Source organism: Hyla sarda, chromosome 4 (genome assembly GCF_029499605.1).
Source record: "Hyla sarda isolate aHylSar1 chromosome 4, aHylSar1.hap1, whole genome shotgun sequence".
Taxonomy (NCBI): Eukaryota; Metazoa; Chordata; class Amphibia; order Anura; family Hylidae; genus Hyla; species Hyla sarda.
Window position 1 is genome coordinate 407,522,507 of NC_079192.1, and position 24,066 is coordinate 407,546,572.

At 42.1% G+C, this 24,066-nt stretch overlaps 1 protein-coding gene across 1 annotated transcript; it reads right to left on the reverse strand.

The window, feature by feature from the left end:
- Nucleotides 1-506: 506 nt before the first annotated feature.
- On the reverse strand, nt 507-24,064 carry LOC130267582 (golgin subfamily A member 6-like protein 7). Its single transcript, XM_056517587.1, has 12 exons — nt 23,834-24,064; nt 21,893-22,159; nt 21,390-21,716; nt 16,203-16,297; nt 15,132-15,300; nt 14,494-14,722; nt 11,638-12,113; nt 9,288-9,345; nt 7,671-7,834; nt 6,714-6,874; nt 2,342-2,591; nt 507-828 (listed from the first exon to the last, which is right to left on the reverse strand). The coding sequence occupies exons 2-12, from the start codon at nt 22,091-22,093 to the stop codon at nt 604-606; spliced, it is 2,355 nt and encodes a 784-aa protein (XP_056373562.1). The 5' UTR covers nt 22,094-22,159; nt 23,834-24,064; the 3' UTR covers nt 507-603.
- Between the last annotated feature and the right edge of the window lie 2 nt (nt 24,065-24,066).

Consider the following 24,066-nt stretch of genomic DNA (forward strand, 5'->3'; position numbering starts at 1 on the left):
CATATAATTAAAATAATAATGCCAGAATACACCTTTAATATACAAGTAGAAAGTACAATTTAAAAAATTTGCATAATGTAATCAATAAACTTTATAAGCTGTAATTTGCTTCTAATATGACTGGACCTTCATGTGTGTTATCCTGTAAAGGGGTACTCCGATGGAACATTTTTTTCAAATCAACTGATTCCAGAGAGTTCTACAGATTTGCAAATTACTTTTATATAAAAATTTTAATCCTTCCAGTACTTATCAGCTGCTGTATACTACAGAGGAAGTTGTGTAGTTATTTCCAGTCCGACCACAGTGCTCTCTGCTGCCACCTCTGTCTGTCTCAGGAACTGTCCAGAGTAGGAGCAAATTCCCATAGCAAACCTCTTCTGCTTCAGACGGTTCCTAACACAGACAGAGGTGGCAGCAAAGAGCACTGTGGTCAGACAGAAAAAGAACTATACAATTTCCTGTGGAGCATACAGCAGCTGATAAGTACTTGAAGGATTAAGATTTTTTAACAGAAGTAATTTACAAATCTGTATAACTTTCTGGCACCAGTTAATTTACCCCTTTAAAACAATACAAGCAGATGTCCTCATAGTGCAGGCCTTAAAGAACCATGGCGGATCGAAGAGCCTGCAGATTGTGCTCCTTAAGATATTGCTGTAAATCCTTGTCCTTCTGAGACTCCTGCTCGGCCTGTTGGTAGAATTCCTCCAGTCTCCTGGAGACTCTTTGCTTGGATCTCTCCTGCAGTTGCTGGTGTGTCCTCCGCTCCTGGAGATCTGCCTCTTGTTGCCTTTGTTGTGTGATCATCTGGTTGTAGACCTGCTCCTGGAACCACAAAGATGTTGCAAAAATGTATAGGAGAACTCCTTAAAATACAATTGCATAAATTATAAATACTATAGAGCCGCAGAGGAAATGTCTAATTTGTGCAGACCCTCTGTCATCTACCAAGGTCTGTGGACTACAAATGGTCACACTGAACAGTTGAAAAAGGACACTCAGCCCCACCATGGGGAACTGATGAAAAGTTGTCCCATAGTCATAATATGTACACACTGTCACATAGGTCAGGGAAAGAGTGCAGCCCTGAACACGTCCACTCCCTCTGTCCCTGCCTACTTGCGTATCCGCCCTAGGCAGCGGGTCCACAACCATGGTGCCGGTTCCTTCCTATATAAGTGATGGGAGTCAGTAGTCAAAACAATAAACTACAAAAAACTGACAAAGGTTGGGAACAGCTGGAGGCACACAAACTAACAAAAATAAACCTAAACACGCACACACACACAAATACGCAGTCAACGAGCCGAGTCCTAGCTAGGAGGGAATGAAGTACAATAACACAGTGTCAAAGGGTAGTCAAAAGCCGAGCCAAGAGTAAAAAAAAAAAAATGAATAAACAATACAAGTACAGAGGATGCTGTCAGGATCCGGATAGGTATGCAGCGAGGACACTGGTGGTGGATCCTCTGTGTCAGTGGGGTGATGACGTGGGCCGTACCAGGGGAACGGAGTCTAAGAGGTTACTGGTTTTCACCAGAGCCCACCGCAAAGCCGGATGGACTTGCAGCGGCAGGTAACCCCCAGGTTGTTCCACCCGATAGCGACTCAACCCCAGCTGACAGCTGAGACAGGCGCGGTACAGAAGGACAAGGCAAGAGCAAGGTCGGACGTAGCAGAAGGTTAGGGCAGGCAGCAAGGGTCGTAGTCAGGGGCAACAGCAGAAGGTCTGGAACACAGGCTTGGGAACACAGAAAACGCTTTCACTGGGCACTAGGCAACAAGATCCGGCGATGACAGGAAGGGGAAGGGTTTTTTTATAAGGAGGGTACAGGTGCAGGTACTGATTGGGCCAGGCGCCAATCAATGGCGCACTGGCCCTTTAAATCTCAGAGAGCCAGCGCGCGTGCGCCCTAGGGAGCGAGGCCGCGTGCGCAGGGACTGAGCAGACGGAGGACAGGGCAGGTGAGGAGATTGGGATGCAAGCCACGGGCGGGCGCGTCCCGCTACGCGGATCGCATCCCCGCCGGTGACACTAGTGCAGCGCTCCCGGTCAGCGGGTCTGACCGGGGCGCTGCATGGAGGTGAACGCCGTGAGCACTCCAGGGAGGAGCAGGGACCCGGAGCGCTCGGCGTAACAGATGCTAGGTCAGTTACAAGAACTTTCACAGGCAAGGAATGACTGGGAAAGACCTCCTTATATATGCCTGTGCAACTAACAGGAGGACTCTAACTGGCCGCAAACTAAACCACACCCAAGGCACAGAGGCGTAGTCCCAGCAACCAAGGAAAACAAAAACTCTCAGGGCAAATTAACCCTACGGGTTCTGACACACACCTTATGTTTCTCTTCTTTCTCCTGCTGTCTTTGGATCTTCTCCAGATCTAGATTCTCTCGCTGCTGACGAAGATCACTCCAGAACTGAAGTTTCTGATCCTCTTTCCTCCATTCCTTCCTCAGGTCGTCATCTTTTTTGCGGCTCCTCTTTTCAGTTGCAGCTCTGCGAGATTCTGCCTGCTGGACCCCCAATCCCTCCTGATCTTGTTTCCTCTCCAAGTCGAACAAAATTCTTTGCTGTGACCGGAGTCTGCAACATGTGAACGATTATAGTAGTTCTTGTCAATAGGGGGCAGTATTATAGCAGTTATATTCTTGTATATAGGAGCAGTATTATAGTTGTTATATACTTATACATAGGAGGCAGTATTATAGTAGTTATATTCTTGTATATAGGAGAAGTATTATAGGAGTTATATTCTTGTATATAGGAGGCAGTATTATAGTAGTTATATTCTTGTATATAGGAGGCAGTATTATAGTAGTTATATTCTTGTATATAGGAGCAGTATTATAGCAGTTATATTCTTGTATATAGGAGCAGTATTATAGTTGTTATATACTTATACATAGGAGGCAGTATTATAGTAGTTATATTCTTGTATATAGGAGAAGTATTATAGTAGTTATATTCTTGTATATAGGAGGCAGTATTATGTTAGTTATATTCTTGTCAATAGGGGGCAGTATTATAGCAGTTATATTCTTGTATATAGGAGCAGTATTATAGTTGTTATATACTTATACATAGGAGGCAGTATTATAGTAGTTATATTCTTGTATATAGGAGGCAGTATTATAGTAGTTATATTCTTGTATGTAGGAGGCAGTATTATAGTAGTTATATTCTTGTATATAGGAGCAGTATTATAGTAGTTATATTCTTGTATATAGGGGCAGTATTATAGTAGTTATATTCTTGTATATAGGAGGCAGTATTATAGTAGTTATATTCTTGTATATAGGGAGCAGTATTATAGTAGTTATATTCTTGTATATAGGGGCAGTATTATAGTAGTTATATTCTTGTATATAGGAACAGTATTATAGTAGTTATATTCTTGTATATAGGAGCAGTATTATAGAAGTTATAATCTTGTACATAGGGGCAGTATTATAGTAGTTATATTATTGTATATAGAAGCAGTATTATAGAAGTTATATTCTGGTATATAGGAGGCAGTATTTTAGTTGTTATATTCTTGTATATAGGAGCAGTATAATAGTTGTTATATACTTGTTCATAGGAAGCAGTATTATAGTAGTTATATTCTTGTATATAGGTGGCAGTATTATAGTAGTTATATTCTAGTATATTGGAGCAGTATTATAGTAGTTATACTCTTGTATATAGGAGCAGTATTATAGTAGTTATATTCTTGTACATACAGTGGGGATCAAAAGTTTGGGCACCCCAGGTAAAAATTTGTATTAATGTACATAAAGATGCTAAGGAAAGATGGAAAAATCTCCAAAAGGCATCACATTACAGATTAGTTGTTCTTATAATATGTCAACAAAAGTTAGATTTTATTTCCATCATTTACACTTTCAAAATAACAGAAAACAAAAAAATGGCATCTGCAAAAGTTTGGGCACCCTGCAGACTTATTATCTTGTACTGCCCCCTTTGGCAAGTATCACAGCTTGTAAACTCTTTTTGTAGCCAGCAAAGAGTCTTTCACTTCTTGTTTGAGGTATCTTTGCCCATTCTTCCTTACAAAAGTCTTCCAGTTCTTTGAGATTTCCGGGCTGTCTGTCACGCTCTGCTCTTTTAAGGTCTATCCATAGATTTTCAATTATGTTGGGTTCAGGAGATTGTGAAGGCCATGGCAAAACCTTCAGTTTATGCTTCTTGATGTAATCCCCCATGTATTTCGAGGTGTGTTTAGGATCATTATCCATTTGTAGAAGCCATCCTCTCTTTAACTTCAGCTTTTTCACAGATGGCATCAAGTTAGCATCCAAAATTTGCTGAAATTTTATTGAATCAATTTTTGCTTCTACTCGTGAGACTTTCCCTGTGCCACTGGATGAAATACAACCTCAAAGCATGATCGATCCACCCCCCCATGCTTAACAGTTGGACAGAGGTTCTTTTCATTAAATTCTGTTCCCCTTCTTCTCCAAACGTACCTCTGCTCATTCCGGCCAAAAAGTTCAATTTTAACCTCATCGGTCCACAGAACTTGTTTCCAAAATGCATCAGGCTTGTCTATATGTTCATTTGCAAAGTTCAAATGCTGATTTTTGTGGTGAGGACGTAGAAGAGGTTTTCTTCTGATGACTCTTCCATGAAGACCATATTTGTACAGGTATCTCTTTATAGTGGAATGGTGTACCACAACTCCAGTGTCTGCCAGATCTTTCTGGAGGGATTGTGCAGTCAAACGTGGGTTTTGAATTGTTTTTCTCACAATCATGTGAGCTGTCCTGTCTGATAGTTTTCTTGGTCTTCCAGATCTTGCTTTAACTTCCACTGTTCCTGATGACTACCATTTCTTAATTACATACTGAACAGAGGATATTGACATCTGAAAACGTTTTGCTATCTTCTTATAGCCTTCTCCAGCTTTGTGAGCGTCAACTATTTTCAGTTTCAGATTTCTAGACAACTGCTTAGAAGAACCCATGGTGCTGATTGTTGGGGCAAGGTCAGATGAGTCTGGGCATTTAAAACCTTTGAGATTGACATCACCTGGTCTTCCCAGATGATGATTGAGAACAATCCATGACACTGGCAGGTCTCAGCTTTGCAAAGGGGGCAGTACAAGATATTAACTCTGCAGGGTGCCCAAACATTTGCAGACGTCAATATTTTGTTTTCTGTTATTTTGAAAGTGTAAATGATGGAAATAAAATCTAACTTTTGTTGACATATTATACGAATGTCTAATCTGTAATTTGATGCCTTTTGGAGATTTTTCCATCTTTCCTTGGCTTCTTTATGCACATTAATACAAATTTTTATCTGGGGTGCCCAAACTTTTGATCCCCACTGTAGGAGCAGTATTATAGTAGTTATATTCTTGTATATAGGAGCAGTATTATAGTAGTTATATTCTTGTATATAGGGGCAGTATTATAGTAGTTGTATTCTTGTATATAGGAGCAGTATTATAGTAGTTATATTCTTGTACACAGGGAGCAGTATTATAGTAGTTATATTCTTGTATATAGGAGCAGTATTATAGTAGTTATATTCTTGAAAATAGGAGCAGTATTATAGAAGTTATATTCTTGCATATAGGAGCAGTATTATAGTAGTTATATTCTTGTATATATGAGCAGTATTATAGTAGTTATATTCTTGTATATAGGAGCAGTATTATAGTAGTTATATTCTTGTATATAGGAGGCAGTATTATAGTAGTCATATTCTTGTGTATAGGAGCAGTATTATAGTAGTTATATTCTTGTATATAGGAGGCAGTATTATAGTAGTTATATTCTTGTATATAGGAGCAGTATTATAGTAGTTATATTCTTATATATAGGAGCAGTATTATCGTAGTTATATTCTTGTACATAGGAGCAGTATTATAATAGTTATATTCTTGTATATAGGAGCAGTATTATAGTAGTTATATTCTTGTTCATAGGAGGCAGTATTATAGTAGTTATATTCTTGTACATAGGAGCAGTATTATAGTAGTTATATTCTTGTATATAGGAGCAATATTATAGTAGTTATATTCTTGTACATAGGGGCAGTATTATAGTAGTTATATTCTTGTATATAGGAGCAGTATTATAATAGTTATATTCTTGTATATAGGAGCAGTATTATAGTAGTTATATTCTTGTATATAGGAGGCAGTATTATAGTAGTTATATTCTTGTATATAGGAGCAGTATTATAATAGTTATATTCTTGTATATAGGAGCAGTATTATAGTAGTTATATTCTTGTGTATAGGAGCAGTATTATAGTAGTTATATTCTTGTACATAGGGGCAGTATTATAGTAGTTATATTCTTGTATATAGGAGACATTATTATAGTAGTTATATTCTTGTATATAGGAGCAGTATTATAGAAGTTATATTCTTGTATATTGGAGCAGTATTATTGTAGTTATATTCTTGTATATAGGAGCAGTATTATAGTAGTTATATTCTTGTATATAGGAGCAGTATTATAGTAGTTATATTCTTGTACATAGGAGCAGTATTATAATAGTTATATTCTTGTATATAGGAGCAGTATTATAGTAGTTATATTCTTGTTCATAGGAGGCAGTATTATAGTAGTTATATTCTTGTACATAGGGGCAGTATTATAATATTCTATCATTCTGAAAATATGAACAATTGAGAGAATTGAGATTAACCATTTATAATAAATTATTGATACTATACATATCCTTTACCGTCTGTTATCCTGAAGCATCAGTTCCCTCTGGTCCAGTTCCCAGTTCTTCTCTTCCTTTCTCATCTGTCTCTCCTCTAGTCGCATCCTCTGCAGTTCTACCGCTGCCGCCTCCTTCTGTTCTCTCAGCTCCTGATTGCTTCTGATTTTAGCTTCATAATTCTGTTCAGAGGAAACATTTTCAGCGCTGACATTTAAAGGGCTGGGTGAATCCCAACCCCAATTTTTTCTCCTAGGCTATGTTCACACAATAGAATTTCTGTGTGGAATGCCACATTGGATGCCAAAAGAATGCAGAATTCTGCTAAAATGAATGCGGACGCGGAATTGATGAAGACATGCGGAAATTCTGCTGTGGTTCCGATCAGCTCTGATGAGCTGCCGGAACTATTTTTTTATTTTTATTTTAAACGTCTAAGGGGTTAATGCCGGGCATCACCGCGATCTGTGATCTCGGCCACGGCACCCCAGGCTCGTGACGTCATGGCCGCGCCCCGCTCGTGACGTCACGGCCATGCCCCCTCAATGCAGGTCTATGGGAGGGGGCGTGATGGCCGTCACGCCCCCTCCCATAGACTTGTATTGAGGGGGAGCGGCCGAGATGTCACGAGCAGGGAGCAGCCGGGACGTCACGAGCCTCCGGCGCTGCACCCGACGCTCTAAACAATCGCCGGGTACAGCAGGGAGATCGCGGGGGTCCCCAGCGGCGGGACCCCCATGATCCTACATCTTATCCCCTATCCTTTGGATAGGGGATAAGATGTCCAGGGGTGGAGTACCCCTTTAAGGTGTTAAAACATGTGATTAAAAATATTTATGTGTCTTCATGGCTACAGACTACAAACAAACCTGTGTAGGTAACGTGTGGGAAGAGAATGCAGAGGGGTAGCTGACGCCAGAACCCATTTTAGGCAACATGTACATGCGCTTTGCCTTCAGTGCATCTGTCAAAACTTACTAGTTTCAGTGGAGCAGAACGTGGCCTCCACTCCAGAATTATAGACTCCATAGCTGTGCGATCTTCTTTCATTGCCTTTTCTATGCGCTGCAAAGTTTTTTGTAGATGAGTCATGTTGCCAAGGCTTGAAGCTGAAGGTTTATCTGATGAAACCGTTGCATCACCTATGGCGTATAATAAAACTTTATATATTGGATAATATTTTTCTATTTTCCCTTTATTAGCATATTCTTAGATGGAAGTAATTTATCATTTGGTTCCTCCATAAGTTGCCTGAAGAAGCCAGCATGTCTACGCATTACATGGACAACCTATTGACTACAAAGTGCACCATGTAATGCTTTTTTTCCCCCTCTGGTGGCGCTGCTGGAAAAAGGAAAACTTACTCCAAAGTCCTTTCACACATCTGATCTCTACTGATCTTAGTGTCAAACACCCTGTGGTCGATTTATATTTAGGCTAACAAAATGGGGGGAAAAAAACCTGTAACCAACTGAGGTACAGGGCAATGAGAAGACATGCAGTTAGTTTATTTGAATTCTATGCATTACGGTGGTCACCACTTCTCTTTGTTATGTTTAATTTATCAGTATGATGCTTTGTTTTTGCGGGATAAATTGTACTTTATTCAGGTGCCCTGTTTTGGTACATAACAATTCTTTTTTTATTATTTTATTAAAGGAGATATGTCGTGCTGTAAAACTTATCCCCATTTCCTGCGCATAGGGGATACGTTTTAGATCATGGGGGTCCGACAGCTGGGACCCCCGCAATCTCCTGTAGGGGGCCCAAAAATGCAACACCACAACCCCTGAATGAAGTGGCAGCCAACACGCCCCTCCATATATCTCTATGGGAGAGCTGAAGATAGCAGAATGGCTCTCCATAGATATATATGGAGGGGTCGTGGCGGTCCCGAGGTCACTGCGTTCCCGGGGAGAGCTGAGGCCCCATACAGGAGCCCCCAGCTGTCGGACCCCCCCTCAAACTAAAACTTATCCCCTACCCCCTATCCTGCAAATGGGATACGTTTTTAGGCATGACACTTCTCCTTTAATAGGTAGTGTCGCAAAAAAAATACACTTTTAATATGTCATAGAGACATATCAAATGTTTTCACACCCAGAACGATTGGTGGAACGAGCCAAGAAAAACGCACTTAGCAGGTTCTCTCGTATCTCTGTGTTAAGTGACAGTGAAGGAAGCATAATGTAAGTCTATGGAACATTTTGGCAATTATTTGCTACTTTAAAAGTGACCAGGTGGGTATAAATTTTTTTTAAAAGCTCACCTGCCATACCATTCCAACAGTGTCTGGTCCCCGCTGCTCCTCACTTCCTGGTCCCTGTCTCGACACAAGGAAGTGCCTGCTGAGCCAATCACTGCCCGCGATGGTGACCCCCCTCAAGCAGTGACTGGCTGAGCGCTGGCACTTCCTTTTATCCATATAAGGAACAGGAAGTATGGAGCACTGGGGACCGGGCTTGGCTGGAATAGCAGCAGCAGGGTATCATGGCAGGTGAGTACTAATTCTTTTAAATTTTTTATTTTTTTTTACAAAAAAAAGAAAAATATTGGGCAAAGACTAAAGGTAGTAAAGTAGAAATTCAAGATTACCTTCTCCTTTGGTGAATTTTTCCGCCTGAGTTTCTCGACTACGGGTGAGAGGTTCTTTCTGAAACAAAGGGGAGAATTCATAGTCACAGCCAAAGCAAAAGGTTTGCTTTACTACTTTCTGCTAAATATTCTCGATTTTCAGACTCACCATAGTCATAGACCCTCCACGTCACAGAGTAACAAATCAATCCCCAAGAGCTCATCTGTGGGGGGGGGGGGGGGGGGGTTAAATTATAAAAGCAAGAATCTCCCTGAAAATTTTTATATAGATCCTCAATTGAAAATGGCTTCAGTCTACATGTACAGTACGTTGTTACCCTTGAGGTTGCCCATAGCAACCAATCAGATCTCTTCTTTCATTTTTGAAAGGCCTCTGAAAAATTAAAGAAGCCATCTTTGCTATGGGCAAGGAGTCAACTTTTCTTCTCCACAGGTTTTGATAAATCTACCCCAATATCTTCAACAGGGATTCCACAGTCCCATTCACACAGCGAAATTTTGCGGAATTCTGTTCTGAGCCCCACTGAGGTTAATGGGAATCTGTGTTTTCTAAAGCAAAAAAATTATGCTCAAATTTAGCAAAATTGCTAAAAATCTATAGTCTGCTTTTCTGAGTGGAATTTGAGCGAAATGGCAGAATTTTCTCATGTGGATTTCCATACAGATTTTGCATGCGGATTCCACCTCAAATTAAAGCCCAAAACACTTCTATGGGATTCCGCACTCCCATTCACACTTCTCAATTTCCTCATGCGGATTCCGCACCAAATCCGCACAAGCCAGAAACCACCCACATGAGTGCGGAAGCGGAATTGGTGCAGATTTACGGAAATTCTGCCTTGTGAATAGACCCTTGGGTGAGAATACATAGAACAGGAAGCATACTGGATACTAAAATATACAACTCAAATTACAATGACCTGCTCAGAGAAGCGTTTTTAGGTACCATGGAGCCCATGGCTCAATACAATATCTGAAATTGTCAATCTGAGGGATTAATGGTGGACATCAGAGTGACTGCTGATGTCTGCCATTACTGGCAGGTCCTTGGCTGCTCGCATCATGTATAGGACGTAAATGTACGTTCTGGTGCGCTAAGTCCCAGTGCGTCAGGATGTACATTTACGTCCTATGTCCTTAAGGGGCTAAAGGGGATATCAAGGAATCGAAAAACAGTGCTAATTTCTTTCAAGGACAGCTCCCCGTCTTTCTCCAGGTTGTGTGTGATAGTACAACTTGGCTATATTCACATCAATGGAACCAAGCTGCAGAGCCACACCCAACCTGGAAACAGACAGGGAGCGGTCTTTGAAGGAAATTAGCTCTGTTTTTCAATTCCTGGAAAACACCTTTAAAATTACCTTATTTTGACCATCTGTAACTTAAATTTTTTTCTGTATACGGCGTTGTAGGAGTGCACTTTTTCATTGTGATCTGCAATTTTTATCTGTACCACATTTGTGTATATGTAACCTTTTATTTATGTTTACTCCGTTCACCGTACAGGATAATTAACATTATATTTTGATAGTTTGGACCAGTGTTTCTCAAGTGTGGTCCTCAAGACCCCCTAAGAGGTCATGTTTTCTGGATTTCCATTGTCTTTTACTGGTGATATAATTATGGTCAGGCATCACCACAGTTATATAATCTGTGAAAGACTATGGAAATCCTGAAAACGACCTATTGGGGGGTCTTGAGGACCGTGCTTGAGAAAAACTGGTTTGGACATTTACGCACGCGGCAATACCAAATATGTTTATTAATTTAATTATTTTTTTCAAAATGTTTTGTGTAAAATGGAAAAAGGGGCCATTTAAATTGTTATTTTTAACTTTTTTTTTAAAGATTTGTTATGTCCCCATAGGAGACTATTTACAGAATATAATCATTAGACTGCTAATACTGTTCAGTTTTATGCATAGGCATAGCACGGATCAGTATTATCAGCGATCTTCTTCTCTGGTCTGATATAAGGCAGACCAGAGAAGATGACCCCGAGAGCAGCGGAGGCAGGTAGAGAGACCTCTGGCTGCCATCTTGGCTAATCCTATTCCCGCGGTTGTGCTGTGCGTGGCCGTTAAAAACGCCACATTGCCCCACATGACGTAATCAGTATTGATCACAGCATCTGGCAGACATCAGCGCGATCCCTAATGTCCGCCATTACCGGAGGGTCTCTGGCTGATGATAGCAGCCGGGACCTGCTGTGCATGATATGAGCCCAGTTCCTGTGCTCGCTTCATGTACAGGGCATAAATGTACGTCCTGGAGCGTTAAGTACCAGGGCACCAGGATGTACATATACGTCCTATGTCATTAAGGGGTTAATCCAATAAATTAAACATACATGTGTGCTAGTCTGGTGGTCTTCTTGGTCTCGTATGCTTCTCTTCTGAGGTTTGTGTTTCTCCTTGCCAGTTTCTACATCATTTCTTGGCGTCTTCTCCACCTTTTTGGAAGCTTTGTCTTCACTTGCTGTGATTCGGTTGATGTGGTTCAGTGAATTCCTCAGGGCCACCCATAACTCCTCGGGCACCCGACATTTTTGGCAGACACCAGTATTGGGTCCACAATATAAACACGTATGAGACTCAGGGGTATTACATTTTACTTCTTTCTGGTATTCTTGATTTCTATCGCTTATATCCATAAAGGGGAAACTGGTGCAGGATTCTATCAGCTTCTTCCGGGATTCTGGAGGAATATAGAGCTCCAAGGTGATGCGGTCACTTAAGCTGTGAGGGATCCATATGGCCAGTCCAGGAGGAACTTGTTTAGTCTTCCCATTCCAAAATGTTACCAGGACTCCAGTGCTGTCAAAAGCTAATAAAGGAGATATCAATATTTCATGTATAGATAAGCAAACAATGATAATAATTGATGAGATGCTACTAAAGACCTGCACCACATATCCGATATTACCCCACAAGATATGCAAGCACTGTCATGATCCTGCGTTATATCCTGTATTATACTCCAGAGCTGTACTCACTATTCTGCTGGTGCGGTCACTGTGTACATACATTACATTACTTATCCTGTACTGATCCTGAGTTATATCCTGTATTATACCCCAGAGCTGTACTCACTATTCTGCTGGTGGAGTCACTGTGTACATACATTACATTACTTATCCTGTACTGATCCTGAGTTATATCCTGTATTATACCCCAGAGCTGTACTCACTATTCTGCTGGTGGGGTCACTGTGTACATACATTACATTACTTATCCTGTACTGATCCTGAGTTATATCCTGTATTATACCCCAGAGCTGTACTCACTATTCTGCTGGTGGGATCATTGTGTACATACATTACATTACTTATCCTGTACTGATCCTGAGTTATATCCTGTATTATACTCCAGAGCTGTACTCACTATTCTGCTGGTGAGGTCACTGTGTACATACATTACATTACTTATCCTGTACTGATCCTGAGTTATATCCTGTATTAAACCCCAGAGCTGTACTCACTATTCTGCTGGTGAGGTCACTGTGTACATACATTACATTACTTATCTTGTACTGATCCTGAGTTATATCCTGTATTATACCCCAGAGCTGTACTCACTATTCTGCTGGTGGGATCATTGTGTACATACATTACATTACTTATCCTGTACTGATCCTGAGTTATATCCTGTATTATACTCCAGAGCTGTACTCACTATTCTGCTGGTGGGGTCACTGTGTACATACATTACATTACTTATCCTGTACTGATCCTGAGTTATATCCTGTATTATACTCCAGAGCTGTACTCACTATTCTGCTGGTGAGGTCACTGTGTACATACATTACATTACTTATCATGTAATGATCGTAAGTTATATTCTGTATGAATTTCATGTTACAGCCTATATAAGCAGAATAGCGAGTGCAGCTCTGGAATATAAAACAGGATGTATGTTAAAGGGGTACTCCGCTGGAAAACATATATATATATATATATTTTTTTTTTTAATCAACTGGTGCCAGAAAGTTAAACAGATTTGTAAATTACTTCTATTTAAACAACGTAATCCTTCCTGTACTTATCAGCTGCTGTATGTTCCAGAGGAAGGTCTTTTATTTTTGAATTTCCTTTCTGCTTGACCTCAGTGCTCTCTGCTGACACCTCTGTCCATTTTAGGAACTGTCCAGAGTAGAAACAAATCCTCATTGCAATCCTATCCTGCTCTGGACAGTTCCTGACACAGACAGGGGTGTCAGCAGAGAGCACTGTGGACAAGACAGAAAAGAAATTAAAAAAGAAAAGAAATTCCTCTGTAGTATACAGCAGCTGATAAGTACTGGAAGGATTAAGATTTTTAAATAGAAGTAATTTACAAATCTGTTTAACTCATGCCATAGCTCCACAGGCTTGTGAATACCTCCTTATACAACAACCACTAGTGATCTTCTAGCAACTATATGATTTACTAATACTGGCCCGTCGCAGCACGGAACCAAGGACTCTTCATACGGTGAGAAAACCATTCATTTGTGCAAAAGACTATGGGCAATATTTTTTAACCTCCGCAAAGACTTTAATACTCTTAAATTTCAATTGTCGGATTATCAGATCCCTCCGGATTACCGGCATTTTTTACAACAAACACAATTGCGGACTGTTGTAATATCGTCAGTACTACATATATGTATATTTTTTTACATTTTTTGCCATTAGGGCCCAATGGCATAAGAATTGTATTTTGGTTTATGCTCATGAATATGATATAATTTATGCTTTTTTTTTAGGTAATTTTTAATTTAATTTTAATAAATATTCCACATTTTTTCAAAAAACTGTTTCCATTTATCTTTCATTGTGTGTCCGGTAGGGCAGTATCCTGGAGGTGCGGTACCCCTTTCAGGCAGTATTTTCTGCTCCACCTCCCTGCTGTTGGCTGCTCTGCTCTTTCCTTCTCTACCCACTCTATTATTGTTTCCCCCATGGCCTCAGTTCCTGGTCTGTCCTCTAGGGGCTGCAAGAATCCATTGGCTGTATAAAGATGCTCAGACAGTCACCGATCACATGGGCGTTCTGTCTCAGTCTGTGATTGGCTGAGCGGGCCATCACTGGCAAGACACGTACCCTGTGTGGTATACAACACAGCGGGTCCACACCCACTGGATCAGTACAAGTAACTAATTATATGTAGATTAGATCTGTAAATAGGTGTTTATATATTATGGTCATATATTAGTAAGACTGTACCTAAGCCACGCGCTCGGTTTTCCGTTCCTTGCAGAACAGTACCAGGTCCATAGTGCTCCATCTTTGCATCTAATGGTGCTAAAACATGGTCTCCCGGAACTAGGGGTCTCCACCTCGCATCCTCATAGTGGATGATATCACAGACAGGTGTTTCCTGCATACGGAACTGACTTTTGCCTTTCAATGAGCGACATTTCTCGAATTCCACAAGGAAGCGTTCACTGGTACCCTGACGGAATGATACAGTAAGACACAATCACTGGATTAGTAGACAACCTAGAAATGGTTGTAAAGTGTGCACCATCTTCAAAGGGGTACTCTGCTGCTCAGCATTTAGAACAAAATGTTCCGAAAGCTTAGAGCCGGCGCCGGGAGCTTGTGATGTCATAGCCCCGCCCCTCATGTCATGCCCCGCCCCTCAATGCAAATCTATGGGAGGGGGCGTGACAGCTGTCACGCCTCCTCCCATAGACTTGTATTGAGGGGGCGGGCATGACATCATGAGGGGAGGGGTTATGAGGCCACGAGCTCCCGGGGCCGGTTATAAGCATTCGGAATATTTTGTTCCAAACGCTGAGCAGCGGAGTATCCCTTTAAGACACAGGGTCTAGCTGGAAGACCACCCTACTGCTACTTACCTCCACCTCACGGGCTATGTGCCCCATGTAGTAAAGTCCATCTGTATCTCTACGGGCCAGTACCCTTGCCCCTCTCAACAGACACAATGCTTCTGGTGCCAATTGCACAGGGCTTGCACTTAATGGAGGAGGTTCTTTTTGATGACCACAACATCTGATGGGTTCCAGCCTAAGAACGGAGAATCAAAGGGAAATCTGATGGTGATACATCTAAACTGGGCCACTAGCTGGACATATCGGGCCCAAACCCAACATTCCATCATGGGATCAATTCAATCAAGACATTACCTGCTATACACAAAATCTACTTCTTACGAATCATGAGAACTGTTACCATACAGGTCTATACATTAGTTAGTGGCTGTATACAGTATCGTAGTTTGTCCCATTTGCTTTCATGGGACAATTCATAATACCTGGTACAACAGCTACTAAATATATGGAGCTGTGTCTAATAGGGAGTGAACAGGCCACAGCTCTTACATAATCGCAGTGACCCTCCAGTCAAATGATGGGTGGGGGTACTAAACTGATAATTATGACCAATTCTAGGGATAAAACACCAACAAAAAGTATATGGCCACCTTTTGAAAGTGATGGTTGAGGGCTTATGTATTACATAGGATTGTAACATTGGTGCACATTGGTGCATTTCACGCTTTTAATACTTTTACATTGGTGCATTTCACGCTTTTACTACATAGTACCCTATGTTACCCATATCCCTAACTGCAGACTCTCTGTAAACGTACACAAACCATCTCAGTTATAAAACATCCATATAGACTATTACAGTAAATGAGGGAGGAGGGGGATGTAGCTGCAGTTTCTCTCCGTGACACAGCATGATGTGATAGGAAAGGGGGAGCAGTGTTATCAGTTATATCAGCCAAAGAATTAATATAAATGTACAAAAGTACAGTAGATGTTTGGAATTCCTAGACACAGTCGCTGGTCATCTGTGTTTGCCATTGCTCCATTTTTTAAGGTAAATGTGGTGAACTCTAATTCAGTGCACATATAACTAGAAAAACATACATAGGATAATACTGCTATAGGAGTGATACTTACTGAGGCTCAGAGGAGACTACTGTAGAAAATGTGCAGGATGAGGATGATGATGATGGATAATAATAACTAGGTCTCTGATAACCATTAACCATGGTCTACAAAAAGAAAATGTATAGAATTCAAAATATTGCATATTACAGAGGATATGTCGTCTCTACTGTGTGGTGTAGTATAGAGGATCTCTCCTGTGTGGTGTAGTATAGAGGATCTGTCCTGTGTGGTGTAGTATAGAGGATCTCTCCTGTGTGGTGTAGTATAGAGGATCTCTCCTGTGTGGTGTAGTATAGAGGATCTCTCCTGTGTGGTGTAGTATAGAGGATCTCTCCTGTGTGGTGTAGTATAGAGGATCTCTCCTGTGTGGTGTAGTATAGAGGATCTCTCCTGTGTGGTGTAGTATAGAGGATCTCTCCTGTGTGGTGTAGTATAGAGGATCTCTCCTGTGTGGTGTAGTATAGAGGATCTCTCCTGTGTGGTGTAGTATAGAGGATCTCTCCTGTGTGGTGTAGTATAGAGGATTTGTCCTGTGTGGTGTAGTATAGAGGGATCTCTCCTGTGTGGTGTAGTATAGAGTATCTCTCCTGTGTGGTGCAGTATAGAGGATCTGTCCTGTGTGGTGTAGTATAGAGGTTCTCTCCTGTGCGGTGTAGTATAGAGGATCTGTCCTGTGCGGTGTAGTATAGAGGATCTCTCCTGTGTGGTGTAGTATAGAGGATCTGTCCTGTGCGGTGTAGTATAGAGGATCTGTCCTGTGCGGTGTAGTATAGAGGATCTGTCCTGTGTGGTGTAGTATAGAGGATCTGTCCTGTGTGGTGTAATATAGAGGATCTCTCCTGTGTGGTGTAGTATAGAGGATCTGTCCTGTGTGGTGTAGTATAGAGGATCTGTCCTGTGTGATGTAGTATAGAGGATCAATCCTGTGTGGTGTAGTATAGAGGATCTCTTCTGTGTGGTGTAGTATAGAGGATCTCTCCTGTGTGGTGTAGTATAGAGGATCTCTCCCGTGTGGTGTAGTATAGAGGATCTCTCCCGTGTGGTGTAGTATAGAGGATCTCTCCCGTGTGGTGTAGTATAGAGGATCTCTCCCGTGTGGTGTAGTATAGAGGATCTCTCCCGTGTGGTGTAGTATAGAGGATCTCTCCCGTGTGGTGTAGTATAGAGGATCTGTCCTGTGTGGTGTAGTATAGAGGATCTGTCCTGTGTGGTGTAGTATAGAGGATCTCTCCTGTGTGGTGTAGTATAGAGGATCTCTCCTGTGTGGTGTAGTATAGAGGATCTGTCCTGTGTGGTGTAGTATAGGGGATCTCTCCTGTGTGGTGCAGTATAGAGGATCTCTCCTGTGTGGTGTAGTATAGAGGATCTCTCCTGTGTGGTGTAGTATAGAGGATGTGTCCTGTGTGGTGTAGTATATAGGATCTGTCCTGTGTGGTGTAGTATAGAGGATCTCTCCTGTGTGGTGTAGTATAGAGGATCTCTCCTGTGTGGTGTAGTATAGAGGATCTGTCCTGTGTGGTGTAGTATAGAGGATCTGTCCTGTGTGGTGTAGTATAGAGGATCTCTCCTGTTTGGTGTAGTATAGAGGATCTCTCCTGTGTGGTGTAGTATAGAGGATCTGTCCTGTGTGGTGTAGTATAGAGGATTTGTCCTGTGTGGTGTAGTATGGAGGATCTCTCCTGTGTGGTGTAGTATAGAGGATCTCTCCTGTGTGGTGTAGTATAGAGGATCTCTCCTGTGTGGTGTAGTATAGAGGATCTCTCCTGTGTGGTGTAGTATAGAGGATCTCTCCTGTGTGGTGTAGTATAGAGGATCTCTCCTGTGTGGTGTAGTATAGAGGATCTCTCCTGTGTGGTGTAGTATAGAGGATCTCTCCTGTGTGGTGTAGTATAGAGGATCTCTCCTGTGTGGTGTAGTATAGAGGATCTCTGCTGTGTGGTGTAGTATAGAGGATCTGTCCTGTGTGGTGTAGTATAGAGGATCTCTCCTGTGTGGTGTAGTATAGAGGATCTCTCCTGTGTGGTGTAGTATAGAGGATCTCTGCTGTGTGGTGTAGTATAGAGGATCTGTCCTGTGTGGTGTAGTATAGAGGATCTCTCCTGTGTGGTGTAGTATAGAGGATCTCTCCTGTGTGGTGTAGTATAGAGGATCTGTCCTGTGTGGTGTAGTATAGAGGATCTCTCCTGTGTGGAGTAGTATAGAGGATCTCTCCTGTGTGGTGTAGTATAGAGGATCTGTCCTGTGTGGTGTAGTATATAGGATCTCTCCTGTGTGGTGTAGTATAGAGGATCTCTCCTGTGTGGTGTAGTATAGAGGATCTGTCCTGTGTGGTGTAGTATAAAGGATCTCTCCTGTGTGGTGTAGTATAGAGGATCTCTCCTGTGTGGTGTAGTATAGAGGATCTGTCCTGTGTGGTGTAGTATAGAGGATCTGTCCTGTGTGGTGCAGTATAGAGGATCTGTCCTGTGTGGTGTAGTATAGAGGATCTCTCCTGTGTGGTGTAGTATAGAGGATCTCTCCTGTGTGGTGTAGTATAGAGGATCTGTCCTGTGTGGTGTAGTATAGAGGATCTGTCCTGTGTGGTGTAGTATAGAGGATCTCTCCTGTGTGGTATAGTATAGAGGATCTCTCCTGTGTGGTGTAGTATAGAGGATCTGTCCTGTGTGGTGTAGTATAGAGGATCTCTCCTGTGTGGTGTAGTATAGAGGATCTCTCCTGTGTGGTGTAGTATAGAGGATCTCTCCTGTGCGGTGTAGTATAGAGGATCTCTCCTGTGCGGTGTAGTATAGAGGATCTGTCCTGTGCGGTGTAGTATAGAGGATCTGTCCTGTGTGGTGTAGTATAGAGGATCTCTCCTGTGTGGTGCAGTATAGAGGATCTCTCCTGTGTGGTGTAGTATAGAGGATCTCTCCTGTGTGGTGTAGTATAGAGGATCTGTCCTGTGTGGTGTAGTATATAGGATCTCTCCTGTGTGGTGTAGTATATAGGATCTGTCCTGTGTGGTGTAGTATAGAGGATCTCTCCTGTGTGGTGTAGTATAGAGGATCTCTCCTGTGTGGTGTAGTATAGAGGATCTCTCCTGTGTGGTGTAGTATAGAGGATCTGTCCTGTGTGGTGTAGTATAGAGGATCTGTCCTGTGTGGTGTAGTATAGAGGATCTGTCCTGTGTGGTGTAGTATAGAGGATCTGTCCTGTGTGGTGTAGTATAGAGGATCTGTCCTGTGTGGTGTAGTATAGAGGATCTGTCCTGTGTGGTGTAGTATAGAGGATCTCTCCTGTGTGGTGTAGTATAGAGGATCTCTCCTGTGTGGTGTAGTATAGAGGATCTCTCCTGTGTGGTGTAGTATAGAGGATCTCTCCTGTGTGGTGTAGTATAGAGGATCTGTCCTGTGTGGTGTAGTATAGAGGATGTGTCCTGTGTGGTGTAGTATAGAGGATCTCTCCTGTGTGGTGTAGTATAGAGGATCTGTCCTGTGTGATGTAGTATAGAGGATCTCTCCTGTGTGGTGTAGTATAGAGGATCTCTCCTGTGTGGTGTAGTATAGAGGATCTCTCCTGTGTGGTGTAGTATAGAGGATGTGTCCTGTGTGGTATAGTATAGAGGATGTGTCCTGTGTGGTGTAGTATAGAGGATCTGTCCTGTGTGGTGTAGTATAGAGGATCTGTCCTGTGTGGTGGAGTATAGAGGATCTGTCCTGTGTGGTGTAGTATAGAGGATCTGTCCTGTGTGGTGTAGTATAGAGGATCTGTCCTGTGTGGTGTAGTATAGAGGATCTGTCCTGTGTGGTGTAGTATAGAGGATCTCTGCTGTGTGGTGTAGTATAGAGGATCTCTCCTGTGTGGTGTAGTATAGAGGATCTCTCCTGTGTGGTGTAGTATAGAGGATCTCGCCTGTGTGGTGTAGTATAGAATATCTCTCCTGTGTGGTGTAGTATAGAGGATCTGTCCTGTGTGGTGTAGTATAGAGGATCTGTCCTGTGTGGTGTAGTATAGAGGATCTCTCCTGTGTGGTGTAGTATAGAGGATCTCTCCTGTGTGGTGTAGTATAGAGGATCTCTCCTGTGTGATGTAGTATAGAGGATCTGTCCTGTGTGGTGTAGTATAGAGGATCTGTCCTGTGTGGTGTAGTATAGAGGATCTCTCCTGTGTGGTGTAGTATAGAGGATCTCTCCTGTGTGGTGTAGTATAGAGGATCTCTCCTGTGTGGTGTAGTATAGAGGATCTGTCCTGTGTGATGTAGTATAGAGGATCTGTCCTGTGTGGTGTAGTATAGAGGATCTGTCCTGTGTGGTGTAGTATAGAGGATCTGTCCTGTGTGGTGTAGTATAGAGGATCTCTCCTGTGTCGTGTAGTATAGAGGATCTCTCCTGTGTCGTGTAGTATAGAGGATCTCTCCTGTGTGGTGTAGTATAGAGGATCTCTCCTGTGTGGTGTAGTATAGAGGATCTGTCCTGTGTGGTGTAGTATAGAGGATCTGTCCTGTGTGGTGTAGTATAGAGGATCTGTCCTGTGTGGTGTAGTATAGAGGATCTCTCCTGTGTGGTGTAGTATAGAGGATCTGTCCTGTGTGGTGTAGTATAGAGGATCTGTCCTGTGTGGTGTAGTATAGAGGATCTGTCCTGTGTGGTGTAGTATAGAGGATCTCTCCTGTGTGGTGTAGTATAGAGGATCTCTCCTGTGTGGTGTAGTATAGAGGATCTGTCCTGTGTGGTGTAGTATAGAGGATCTGTCCTGTGTGGTGTAGTATAGAGGATCTGTCCTGTGTGGTGTAGTATAGAGGATCTGTCCTGTGTGGTGTAGTATAGAGGATCTGTCCTGTGTGGTGTAGTATAGAGGATCTGTCCTGTGTGGTGTAGTATAGAGGATCTGTCCTGTGTGGTGTAGTATAGAGGATCTGTCCTGTGTGGTGTAGTATAGAGGATCTGTCCTGTGTGGTGTAGTATAGAGGATCTCTCCTGTGTGGTGTAGTATAGAGGATCTCTCCTGTGTGGTGTAGTATAGAGGATCTCTCCTGTGTGGTGTAGTATAGAGGATCTGTCCTGTGTGGTGTAGTATAGAGGATCTCTCCTGTGTGGTGTAGTATAGAGGATCTGTCCTGTGTGGTGTAGTATAGAGGATCTGTCCTGTGTGGTGTAGTATAGAGGATCTGTCCTGTGTGGTGTAGTATAGAGGATCTGTCCTGTATATAGTACTCACCTTATGTGAAGATCTGAGGGGCTTTAGATTGATGGTCCTGAATGTCCCCTCTCTCCTCCGATCCTGCGGCCCCTCCAGTAGGTACACCACATTCACAGAGCAGGGGTTCTCATCTCTGGACAGGAAGTCGTATATATCCTGTAGAGTCCGGGGTGGCAGAGCGTCCATCACCAAGTACACGGCCCCACATGACGGGTCCTCGAAGGCCGCAGCCAAGGCTTTAGTAGGGTCGGCACCAGCATCACAGCCAAGTGTCCGTATCCAGGATATGGCCTGACTGGCGGTCTCTGGGGTCCACGTCACCGAGCGGTCACACCACTTAGAAATCTATAAATCACAGTTTAGATAGGTTTAGACACTCACCTGGATTCTATCGGCCATGACGGCTGCATTGACCATCACCAAAAAACTGATATAACCAAATAATTGCCGAAGGGAGGTGACAGAATGATGAAAGGAGAAGACAACCCAAGGAAGGATTTACTGCTTGATGTCTCTCGTACCTCCTCAGAGAAGCAGATGACATTGAACGATGACGCTCTGAAGCTGTGGACCAAGTTGTATAGAGCGTCTGAGACGTAATCCTTCAGGAGGTTTAATTTCACCGGATCTCCATCCAATGTGCCCACCACGAATGCCACAGCGCCAGGATGGTTACCAGGACAACGAGAGCAGAAACAGCTGGGGTGGTGGAGACTGGACATGGTTGAGTCCGGAGGAGATCACATAGGAGAAGGTCCTGTATCTCCGGGCACAGCCGATAATGTCACCTACATGTAACCAAGACGGTGATGAAAACAGCAACACACAACGAGCGGCTAATGAATGGGGCCATGATACTAGTGTAGATATTTACATTCAGTATCCTGGACACGATATGACAGGACCAATGCGTCTGCACTGATCTACGTCGCCCTATAGTGTTGGGAAATGAAACTGCAAGACTAAAAGGGGTTGTCCCGGAATAGAAAGACAGAGCTAATTTCTTTCAAAAGCAGCACTACCCCTGTCCTCAGGTCAATGCTTCCCAACCAGGTGTTGCAAAACTACAACTCCCAGCAACGGCTGTCCGGGAATGCTAGGAGTTGTAGTTTTGCAACAGCTGGAGGCATTCTGGTTGGGAAGCACGGCCTCAGGTTGTGTGCGGTATTACAACTTACATTTACTTTAATGGATCTGAGCTGCAATACCACACACAACCTGAAGACGGGTGGTGCTGATTATTATAAAAAATTTTTTTTTTTGAAGAAATCAGTTCTTTAGGATAGGTTCCTACTTGTTTTTACTTTGCAAAAATACACCAAAAAACACCACACATTTTTCAATTGAAAATTTTTTAAATAAATGTTGCAGTCAGATGTTAGCTGAAGGTCAGTGGAGAATTATGAAACACCAAAACCTTTGCCGTTTTCATCTTGTGCGTTTCATTTATGTATATTTCTATGTTTCTCTGTTTACTATTGTTTATTTCTATGTTTACTATTGTATATTTCTATGTTTATGTATATTTCTATGTTTCTATGCTTACTTATGTATATTTCTATATTTATATTTCTATGTTTATGTATATTTCTATGTTTATGTATATTTCTATGTTTCTATGTATACTATTGTATATTTCTATGTTTATGTATATTTCTATGTTTCTATGTATACTATTGTATATTTCTATGTTTATGTATATTTCTATGTTTCTATGTTTACTTATGTATATTTCTATGTTTATTTATATTTCTATTTTTCTATGTTTACTTATGTATATTTCTATGTTTTTTGGGGAGGGGGGGGGGGGGGGGGGGGGTGGAATGCCACGAAAACTTTATGTATTTTGTGTCTTTAAAGAAAACGAAAAAAAACACTAAAAAAACAAAAACAAAAAAAATAAGGTGTAAACCTAGTTCACATGGCGGAATATTTGCGGAAGATTTCCAGCAGACATTCCACAAATAGCGGGCGTCAGCAGATCATGCCGGTGCTAGGACCGCTCAGAAATGTGCCGTCTTCATGGACCGTAGTGCATTTCTGACCGGATTTCACAGAAATCCGGATTTTCACTGTGGAAATATCTCTGTGCAGCAGAATCCCATTCAAAACAAGGGATTTCCACTGTGGAAATATCTCTATGCAGCAGAATCCCATTAAAAACAAGGGAGAGGGTGAAGGATATATATACATAAGGCCTATGGCAGTGTTTCCCAACTATGGTGCCTCAAGCTGTTGCAAAACTACAACTCCTAGCATGCCCGGACAGCCTTCGGCTGTCCGGGCATGCTGGGAGTTATAGTTTTCCAACAGCTATAGGCCCCCTGGTTCGGAAATACTGTTAGAAAACATGGAGCAAAGACGGAGACCCTAATCAGAGGTGTCTCCCATATATATATATATATATATATATATATATATATATATATATATAATCTAGCTCCATAGAGTATAACACTTACCGGATCAGATGTAGTGACAAACGGGCGCTAGGACCCTGGACATGCGCTCTGTGTACTAGTTGTGTTTACAGAGACACCATGCCAACGGGATCTACCATTCAAATTAACAGGGGTGCCCTACAGCTCCGACAGCACCGTCTAATATAGATTTCGAAGGTAGAAACCAGACTTAAAAATCCACAGTAGTTATCCCATAATTCAGTTATGATTATCCGTCAGCGGTTTTGACGAAG